Source organism: Scophthalmus maximus, chromosome 11 (assembly GCF_022379125.1).
Source record: "Scophthalmus maximus strain ysfricsl-2021 chromosome 11, ASM2237912v1, whole genome shotgun sequence".
NCBI classification, from domain to species: Eukaryota; Metazoa; Chordata; class Actinopteri; order Pleuronectiformes; family Scophthalmidae; genus Scophthalmus; species Scophthalmus maximus.
The window spans coordinates 8,794,568-8,805,426 of NC_061525.1; the positions used below are offsets into that span (position 1 = coordinate 8,794,568).

The 10,859-nt window shown below is 42.9% G+C and overlaps 1 protein-coding gene across 3 annotated transcripts; it reads right to left on the minus strand.

Annotated features, from left to right (window-relative positions):
- Positions 1 to 2,705: 2,705 nt before the first annotated feature.
- On the minus strand, positions 2,706 to 9,684 carry LOC118298948 (mitochondrial uncoupling protein 2-like). 3 transcript variants are annotated; one of them, XR_004789727.2, is made up of 9 exons: positions 9,149 to 9,684; positions 8,444 to 8,651; positions 7,053 to 7,256; positions 6,139 to 6,240; positions 5,490 to 5,670; positions 5,293 to 5,371; positions 4,187 to 4,258; positions 3,256 to 3,272; positions 2,706 to 2,805 (listed from the first exon to the last, which is right to left on the minus strand). XR_004789727.2 is itself a non-coding variant. In XM_035622173.2 (7 exons), exons 1-6 carry the CDS (start codon positions 9,272 to 9,274, stop codon positions 5,275 to 5,277), a joined length of 918 nt encoding a protein of 305 aa, XP_035478066.2. In that variant the 5' UTR covers positions 9,275 to 9,679; the 3' UTR covers positions 4,045 to 4,258; positions 5,260 to 5,274. The 3 variants fall into 3 exon arrangements, 2 of the variants coding, with proteins under 2 accessions (XP_035478066.2, XP_035478065.2); XM_035622173.2 differs by lacking the exons at positions 2,706 to 2,805; positions 3,256 to 3,272 and having other exon boundaries at positions 4,045 to 4,258; positions 5,260 to 5,371; positions 9,149 to 9,679; XM_035622172.2 differs by lacking the exons at positions 2,706 to 2,805; positions 3,256 to 3,272 and having other exon boundaries at positions 4,104 to 4,258.
- Positions 9,685 to 10,859: the final 1,175 nt, after the last annotated feature.

Genomic DNA, 10,859 nt, shown 5'->3' on the forward strand with positions numbered 1-10,859 from the left:
CGGTGTGTGTATAGGTTTGTTTCTTTACAATATTTAAGGCTTTAAAATGTGTATATTAGAATTGATAAACAGCAGGCTTTTGCTGCTGTTTATCAATGACATACATATCACACAAACAGACTACAAGGTGAAATTTAAGGTATACTGTCAACTGTACTCACATAGTGGAGGTGTCCCGGGTTGAGGGCGGCTGTGGTTAATATCCATACAGCATTGTCCTGCTGCTGTCAGGAGGGGAATCTCCTTCATGTCTCGGTGCAGGACTTTCCCTGATGAGCCAGGGAGGGACCTCAGCGGCAGCAGCACGTATTAGGGATTAACCGAGGCCACATTTAGCCCGAGGTATTCTGAGGGAGCCACCAGGCTGCACCGGGCTCCACCCTGTTCCACGCTGAACAAACACTCACAGGACAGAGGCTGCATGTCAGATACTCATGGCCACATGGTTACACGGAAAAATGAATGGTTCTGTTAAATACATGGACAAACATTCTTTCATTTTCATTGATGCACACCACTTTTTGTGAATAAAGACACTGTTATGATTGAGTACTTTACTATACAATGTTTTCCTACAGACTGTGTTAAAGCTTTTAATCAAGGGCCACTGAAAGGAAAAGAAGATTGGAAAGTTTCTGTCTGCAGTAGGAAACATTTTATTACTTAACCAAAAGATTATTGTTATTTTTCCCCTTGATCCTCATGTGTCTCTCCGTGTTTGTTTTGGCAAAGAGCCGGGTCATAACAGGATCCTAGTGTCCGCCGCCCCCCGGCATACAGCAATACAACATGAGCAGCAATACAACATGAGACCAATTAATAGTTAGAGCTTATGGCCACAGATAGATTACATAGATGTCAGAGGCGCCAGAGGTCAGGGGGCCTCTGGGCAACAGCCTCTGTAAAATTTCCAGTTAATCTCCAGCTACAGTGAGCACACCAGTGCAGAGTAATGTTTGTAATACAAGAAATCGGGCCATTTAAGGTCATTATGCATACGTTATGTGCTCTTGTCGAGTTTTCCGACAGTCCCTGAATGCAGCATCCGCAGCTCACCTTGCGCCCTGGCAGGATGCATCAGCTTCCAAACTTTGAGCAGCCAGAGAGAAGGGTCATCATCATGTCGTTCCAGCTGGGAGTTTATAGGACCGGAGATCTGCGCGCGCTGCTGGAGGACGAAGACAAAATAAATCACTTCATCAGGTGCAGCGAGAAGGTGAGTGCCTGACAAAGTGAGGATCCATGTCTTTATACAAGAAACTTAGTTTGCAGAGAATAGCAGGTTTTTATGTACAGCATGGAGCCTTTTCTTTATAGACAAATATGTAATGTGCGTGTGGAACTATACTGTATGTGAGGAAAAACAAATCTGCCATTAGGGTTTCATTTAACTGTCCACAATTTAGAGGGGCGTCTACGGAGCCAGCACTGAGATCGATGACTGTAAAGATGTTTGGGGGTCCCACATGTGTGTGTAACTCTTCAACACACACACACACACCTTCCCTCGTGTTGCAGGGTTTGGCTAAATTACAACAAATTCAGGAGGGTTAAAATATCTCAGGTCCTTCCCAGTTTCAGGGACTGCAGAGGGCTGTAGAGAACATGCTGGTTTCAAATCAAAGACTGGCAAAGGCAAGTCTTTCCCAAAAACCGAAATTCAGAGATGCTAAGTTGCTGCTCGCAATGAAGTACAAGGAACTGGGAAAACGCAGAAGCATCATTCAGGCCAAACAAGAACAACTTGGTGAGTTTTTAAATCTATTCTGATGCACTTCATCCCGGCTGACTTGAATATGCATAGCCCATTTTCCTCTATTTGTTCATTTCTTTTTGCTTTTCTTCAATCCGTAGCTGAAAGATACAGTGTTCATTATGCACAGACGGGTCTCCAGAAAAAGATCAATCGTGCAGAGGAGCAATGTGAGGTCAGGATGTACTTCTTTTTTTTTGAGGGTATTGGCATGTTGGCCTGTGATGTTTTTGTCTTATGAGTCTTCAAATACAGCACATATTCAAGTACCTTGTTTGTAAGTCGTCTCGATACACAGAAGATAATGAGATGGTGCATAACAAATGGTCCAAGATAAATCGAAAAATCTGTGGCGAATAACATCAGCAGTCCAACTAAAGACGTCAAGCAAAAAGTAAAAGGTCCCTTGTTTGACATAACCTTCACGTTCAACGTTTACAGCTTATGTCAGGTAATATAGTCTTATACTCTGCACTATGCGGACGAAAGTGCAGCATTTATGTGGCAACTGAAGAGGGTCTAACAATACTTAAAGCCAATACCAATATTTCTCCTGACAGCTGCTGTTCAAGAGGCTTGCAGAGAGGAAAATACAGGTGGCAGATTTCTTGGATTCTTTTCTGACCTTGCGGAAACTCCAACACGTCCGGTTGATCGTGGTGAAGAAACTCAAGGAAATGATTCGACATGGGGAGAAAACAAGACAAAGACTCAGGGAGATTCACCCTGAAGCTCAGGATTTCTCCGTGGCCTTTCCTCAGCGGATCCATCACCCCTGCGAGCCTGTCTGCAGTCTGAGCACAGCGGTCGTCTTACCCCCCTGCTGCCACCGTCTGTTCCTGCCCCTTGGGGACCATGGAAACACTGCCAGATATCTACCGCTCTTCCCACTGTGTTTGGATTCCGACGATGAGTCTGTTTGTCCAGGAGTGTATGGACGAGGCCCCAAACGGCTGACAGTGCCTGTCCGCCTTCAGCCGCTGAAGGTGAAGCAGAAGAGACATCGACAGGCGCCACCGTGAAGTTTAATCCAGTCTCAGGATGCAAGTTTCCTTTCGAGAAACGTTCATTATTATTAATCATTATCAATCGTAAATTCAGACCAATGCAAGACAAAGTGTGGAAAAGCTGAAACTTTTTAAAACTTTTAAAACCACTCTTTTTTTCTACATTTGCCAACACTAGGCAGTGACAGGTTCTAGTATATTTAAGAAATACAAACAAGTCAATCACAATATCACAATGAAAACAGTAAATCTCAACGCCTGTGGGCCGAATCTTGTCCTCCAACAAAAATGTTTGGCCTTTCAGCAGAAGCTGATCATTTCAGTACATACTGATGTAAATAGTAACCTTGTCACCTACAGATGATCTCTCAGTTATATATTCGGTACAGAACAATAGCTTTATGTTCATGAAACTTTAAATAAGCTGCTCACATATAGGAAAATCGAATCTGTCCAATCCTGAAGACAACACATATTAAAAACATGAAGACATACCTGTGTCTGCACAGCACCTGTAAAAGGAAAAATGATGCTCCATGATTGAACCTAATTGCTGAAACTCTGATACTATACTAGATTAAATGAAATGAGCAATGCAAAGTGGATCATCAATAACTTTGATCATTTTGTGCATGAAGAGTTTCTTAACTAAACCACTCGTACTATTCTGTGCTGTATTTATTAGTTTGCTACAGGAGATGGGAGAACTGGTTCTGTCTGATGATTGCGACAGCAACATGGATCTCCGTGCCAGGTGATCACATGTGTGTTTTCCACTGAGTCAGAAGAAATACTGAACAGACCGGTGAACTTGAACTGCTCACAGACACTCGATATCTCCGATCATTAGTGTGCAGAGACTCCTGCCAAGGTCAGCAAAGGACCAGTTACTCCTTCTTTTTTCCCCCTTTCTCCTGGTCCATCATAATATCTATCAGTCTGTCTTTTGATAAAAGTCTTAGGGTGATCTTGTCAAATCCATCACTTGTCCAGTAACTTTGAATATTCCCTCCTGGTCGACTCTCGAGGGGTTAGCCGGAGAGCCATGTGGCCCAGAAAAAGCCTGCCATCACAATTCAACCGTGGAGAAACCTCACTGGCACGGCCGGAGATGATTAGCAACGTGGAGCGTGTTCATGTTACACCACGGACTTCAGTTACATCTTTGTCAGCAGCCTCTTTTGTCCCACATCACTCAAATTGGGCAATTTTCCCGTCTGTCTACGGTCGTTTTGTGCTTCTCACCTCATTCACCTCCAGGTCTCTGTGTTGTTTGGTGGAGCACCTTGTTACTTCTCTTTTGCACACAAGTCGGTGGAGACCTTTTAAACGAGCTAGTACAGTTTAAATTGCAACAACAGAGCCGACCCATGCTGAGGAATATACATGAGCTCTATCTTTAAATGACTATGTATAAAGTTAATACCTTAATACCTCCTGGGTGCTATGCGTCAATCCTTATATGGTATCATCCAAATATATGTTGGTCCACAGTGCCCTTTAAAAGACAGAAGAAAAACATAAATGCCTATTTTGATGTTTAAACATTTTAATTTAATTTGTGAAATCTCGCCAGTGGATATGGTTCCAGTGTCCAGTTACAATTGTATGTAGAAATAAAAACGTCAATAACTATTCTAATTATTATCACAGTTTGCATAGAATTAAAAACATCTCTCGTGTTTTTGGCATTAATATTATTATTCAAATTATAAAACCTAAGATTAATTTTGGCAGCATAGGCTCGGCTCACTCTTAACGGACTGGATCAACTAGTCAATTTGTATCTTGACATGAACAAAAAAAAACATCACCAACTGTTTTGATAATCAACTCAGCACAATTGATAACACATATTCCCTAGTTCCAGATTCTAAAATGTGAGGATTTGCTGCTTTGCTTTTTCTTTTGTCAATTTAATATTTTAGGATTCAAGTGCTGCTTGAACAACACATGCAATTTATTGAAATTGTGATGACCAACATTAATTATTTTTTGGTCTTTTTAAAGACTTAAAATCTGAATTGTAGAAGAACAATTGCTAAATGTCACAGTGTAATAATAACATCAAAGTTTCCCCTGACTCCAGCCATTAGATACAAAAACCCACCAAAAAGTTATGGTTAATGTGCTTAAAGATTTTACTCAATTAATTATCTTTTTTCACAACTAAGATTTTGACATGTCACCGAAGGAAAAACACAATACTGATGAAATTAATGAGGCTCTGAATATATGTATATTTCATTTTTTACATGTGCTTTTCCTACTGTGACATGTTAAAATGTCTTAAGGCCCGTTAGGAACATTCTATGAAATAAAAAAAAATCTAAAAATCTATAATATCGTTGGCAAGTTGGCAAAATTCCCGAAGTTGTTTCTATCTTGATGAACAGTACAGTTAGTGCAGATGTACAGTACAGTGTTGTTTCCCTGAGGAGGAACAGGTCCAGACCAGCAGCAATCACAACCAAACGGTCTCTCAGTCCAGTGTCATACCAGCTGTCAGACAGGTCACTGCTGGAGTCTCACCACGGCTCTCTTGATCTGCTCGTAGCTCACAAACATCACAATGTTCCAGGAGCCCAGACGAAGAAATGCAGGCATGAATCTAAAAATAAGAAAAGAAAAAGGATAAAACGATTTTTTATAAAAAGGGAACATTTCTTTATATGCTTTGTTGAACATACAATTTTTGTATTTGGATCCGACATGCTGCGCTAACATACCCCTTATAGAATGCTGTGGGTCCCTCTTTCGTTAGCATGGTTAAGGCACAGTTACTGGCACCGCTGTATTGCCCAGGCACCGAGTTCATGAAGCGCGTTTTGACCACATCCACCGGAGATGCTACAATCGTGGTGCAGAACCCTGCTGCGAATCCTGCAATGAAGTGACACGGCAAGTTGTCTGTGGAAAATCAAAATGTGGGGATTAGCCAGGGAAACAGACGAGATTGTAATAAATGTGGGACTTTTTATCCATACCTCTTGATTCACACTCGAACTTACTTACTATCTTGTACCGTTTTATCAGTTTCATTGTTTAAGCTTAAGGTTCATCTTTATTTCAGACACATACAGTAGGTCCATATCAGTAAAAAAAAAAGAAAATAGAAAAACAATACAAGGCAACAAAATCCAGATATTGCAGTTCACAAGTCCGCAGTGCTTAAAATACATAAAGACATCTGTTCCAACATATTTCATACAAAATGAGTACCATGTGTCACTTTTGCATACTATTTAATTTTAATCTCCTGTTCTATTTTACTCTTTTAATATTTTTTACAATACCTTGTGTTTTTCTTCATGCCTTTTTGTCTTATTAAAAACAATGAGGTGAAATGAGGCGTCTGAGATCTTCTGAGCAACTCACCTGTCATCAGGTTGTAGTTCAGGATGAGCTCTTTGATGACATCATAGGTCACCAGCTCGGAGCAGTTTACGATGGCATTGCGAGTTATGTTTGGCAGACAACCTGGAAAACATGGTTCAGAATTTTTAACAATAGGATTCAACACGAAGAAACCATAAAACAGTGGCCCACCAATGTGCTCACGGTGGTGAATAAAAGAATGAACTCAATGGGCCTCAGTTGTCCTTACGTGAATATATACGTTTTTTTCAACACATATCTGTCGACGGGGAAGATTCTTGGTCCAGCTCACATGCTGACAGCCAAACCAAATAAGTTCATAGAAGTATCATAGAAGCATTTCAGTATGATACCAACAGAGGAGGGGGAGACACAAGTCTAGGTTGCAAAAAGTCACGTCAGGTTTGTTATTAGAATGGAGACCGTCTCAAGGCACATCTTATCCCAAAGCGAGGGACAAGATGGCAACTCCATATAAACATAAAACATCCTAATCTGAGGTCCTGCAGAGGCCTTTCGGACCTCTCAGGTCAACTATCTGTGAGACATTACTTCAGTAAGACATTATGTACATCATACACAATATTAAAGGTATGTGCAGCACAACTCGAGCAGTCCACAGTTGGGTCTGAGATTCAGGTGTTTTGTACGAGCTGAGACGAGGAGTCTGTCACAGAGATGTGGAGAGCTCTCAAAAACGAACTCAACGCCACTCGAGTCAGTTTTTGTGAGCGACAAAAAGAATTTTAAAAATAGTAGTATGTAGTTGTTAGTTGAAAGTAATTGTAACAAATATTTTAAAAAGTCAAGTAATTCATGTTGTCAATAACTACATTGCTCATTTTTTTACAGATTTTTACAACAATAATACCGACGACACAGTATAATTACATGCTCTCCACATGTTGATTCACCTTTCCAGAGGCCTCTAACGCCTTCCTCCCTGGCAATGGTCTTGTAGGCGTCCATTGTGCTGCTGTATCTCTTCACACAGCCGCTCTCCAGCAGGCGGACCTGAGCCTGGAACCTGACTTTGACCACATCGGTGGGCTGAGCGAAGGCCACCGCCATCGCCCCCGTGGTGCAGCCGGCCAGCAGCCGAGCCCCGATCCCTGCACCTGATACAACAACAAAGAACTTGTATTAGACCCTTCTCTCCCTCTGCTGCCATGTGCCAACAGGCTACAGTACTTATTACACATCACATATTTTACATTCATCTGTTGAAAATCTAAATATAAGCACTGTCCAGTATAACAGACCACCTGTCTATACAATGTGTGAATTATTGATATACAGTAATATACATATATTTAATGAACAATTAATTATGTTTAACACCCATGGACAATGCTGCACCTTACAGTTCATGACCCTAATTGCAAAGTGTATCTCTGTCTGTCTGTCTGTCTGTCTGTCTGTCTGTCTGTCTGTCTGTCTGTCTGTCTGCCCACCGACTCTGTCAGGTATGGGCCTCAAGCATAAACACACATCTGTCCCATGAGAAAGGAATCTGCCCTGTGCCCTACATTCTGGTTTTCTACAAAACAAGATCTTAGAACACACCTACACTTATTAGCAGCTTTTCGATGCACTGTAACACAGTTGGGTGTGATTTAAAAGTCTCAGCATAAACTGATCTTACAGGATGTTGGAGCAATTTAAAAGTCTCAGCATGAACTGATCTTACAGGATGTTGGAGCAATTTAAAAGTCTCAGCAAAAACTGATCTTACAGGATGTTGGAGCAACCAAGGGCACATTGTTAATTTTATTTGCAAATTTAATTGTATGCCTGCTGTCTAGGCATCTACAATTTAAAACCGAAATGAGTCTGACTTTGCCACCCGTGCATTCAGGGATCACAGCTGTCTTCTTGTCAAGATTTATGTTTGTAACTGCAGGTCTAAATAAGAGGTGATAAAAGCTGCAGTGAATTGTTTGTTAATAGATTAGTCAAACAGAAGATTAATCTGCAAATATTACTATAGTAGTCATTTTTTTCAAGCTAAAATGTCAAACATATGATGGATGAAGTTTCTTAAATGTGTCTTGCACAACTCAATATATGTGGAGTATGCCTCTCACAGGTTAAGATGTTATATGTTACATCAATACCTGTTTATTGAGAAAATATTCTCCAGATCAGTTGCTAATGAAAATAAATCATTTTTTGCAGTAATGATACAATAAGACTAAGTAAATAAAAAGTGATAATGTTCCATCATTTGCACAATGTAGTCATCTGCTTTTGGAAATCAAACTGGACTATGAATTTTAACGGAAACAGACTTGTGATGCCATACTTTCTGATCCCCTGCTGTAGACCTGCTTGACGGTGTCGTACAGGCCGATGCGGACGGAGGCGAAGCTCATCTGTCTGTGCAGCCCGGCCACCAGTCCGCTGTACAGGCTCCTCGGGCCCTCGGTCTTCACCATGGTGTAGATGGTGCCGAACACACCTCTGTACCTCGCCCTCTGGACGCCCAGCGAGGCCTTGGATTCCCCTTGAATCTGGTGTCAACATAAAAGGGACAACACAAATCTATTGAAGATTTTCAAGTCCGTCGACTCAGTTTGAACTGAGAGGAGTTGTTTTTCTTATAGCTGTGTGCTGCAGGGAGAATTGGGGCAGCTGTAATCAAATCAATACATACATAGGCCCGTTATGTTATTATGTTTCCTTTTCATTGGATGGGAATGTTGCATCCTTGATTTTAAAAGTAATAAGCACCTGTAATAAGATAGTGTATTTGAGCCATTGAGAACACAGAGGTGCATCATGTATCTGTATAACATAGAAATTAAACGTGCAATTGTTTTTTTTATCAATCTGGAGATTGTGTTGTTTTTTTGTGAAAGTAAAGCATATTATTGCATCCTGACTTCGTGTCATTTCGATCATCATAAATAACGATGAGAGTGACAACAAGAATGAGTTCAACAGTTCATTCAATGCGCAAAACTCGTGCGCTTCACGTGCCACATCTGGAGTGTGGGGGGGTCCTCACCTGCAGTCGGACCTTGGCCGTGTCCAGGGGGAAGGTGACCAGGTCGGCCACGCAGCCAGCTGTTCCAGCGGAGAAGACCTTGACGGCGGCCGAGGGCGTCGGATCCCCCGCGCCTCCCCCGACCATGACGGACGGTTCCGCTCCACAGACGCTCGCCGCAGGTCTGAGCGTCCAATGGACGCGGAGCTGCGCTCAGCACGCGGCGCACATCGCGGCCTGCAGCGGGAAGAACCCGATCACGTGTCCGGGATCAGGTCCAGGTGAGCAGGCGGCTGCTGCTGCTGCTGCTGGGTCGAGATCCATAAACAAAGAAAAGAAACTGGCGGCTTCCTCACTCAGGGGATCTGACAGTGAACAAGTCCCGCAAGTTTTTCCCCTTTAAACCTCTGCTGCTGCCGCGGGACCGCCCACAGGTACAGAACAGCTGTGGATGAGAAGAGGATCATATCACAACTCACCGGCAGGCCACTGATGTTGAACCCTTGTTGTCGACATTCGACGTGTCACAAAACATTTCCTTTTGATTAAATGCAGATACAGCAGCTCTGATGAGAATCGAGTTCCCACTGCGCTTGTTTCACTTCAGCTTCATCACTTCTGAGAAATGACCCGGACTTCTGAGATTTGTACACTTCAACTTGGGGATGAAGTCTACAAAGTGTCCAACTGAGACCCGGAGTCCAAAAAAAACGTCGATTATTGATCTTAGTGATGCTTCTGGTTGCATCATGAAACGTGTTGATATTTCGTTCATTAAAAATGACTTAAGGAGAGAGCTAATGTTCAGGAGAGGTAGCTTTACAGATTCATGGTGATACGTAACATGTAACAGATCTGATTGGTTGCTTCAATGTGCTAGAAGAATTATTAATATTGTTTGATCCACCATTATTTTTCTGTTTCTTATCAAAACCGAGATTGAAGAAGCTCTCGGCACACAGGGCCCCCGGCTCTTCCTGGAACCGGTCGGTGTGTGTCATTAGCCTTGAAGCCAGCACATATCAATTTGGGCTTGCAGAATTTTGTACATGACCGTCCTTATCAGGCTGAGGAGACGGAGGCTGATTCCCTTGTGGGGGGAGAGGTGGTGGCTGGGCGCTGTGGCCGTAAAGAGTCGGCCGGGGGGAACGCCGAGGGGGGTTCGTTTTGTTCCAGCAGTGACCAGCTCCTTCGTCTGGTCAGTGAACGCCAAGAGGGGGCAGGCGGGAGACAGCAGGGAGGGGGAACTGGATGGTCTCCATCCCAGCATCCTGCTGAATCTGACACACATTCAAAGTGTGAGGCCCAGTTGTCTGCTTCCCCTGTGGCCTTTCACCCTAAATTGCTTTTGGTTCTCACCCTGCTGTGTGATGAGTTTAGCTTAATCCAACCGACGCATCAGATCGGGGTCTAGGATCCTGCAACCGCGGAGCAAATCTGTTCTCCAGTTGCAAACTTCGTTCGTTGGGGAGGTTTGATACTCTTGTGTGACTTCCCGTCACAGCTGTCCACTGTCAGACCTTCCTTTGCACAGGGGTTGATGATGCTTGGATGCTACTGCAGGCCAGCCGGTCGCATCACATATCTGAGGATGCTGGGTTCTGCCTGTAAGTTTTCCCTCCCATTTTCCAGGGACATGATTTACGCTTTGGCTTTGCACCAAGACAGTTCCAGGGAGGACTACTAGTCGATTAATTGCTCACAGCCCTTTTGCTTCTTGGTAGATGGGTTG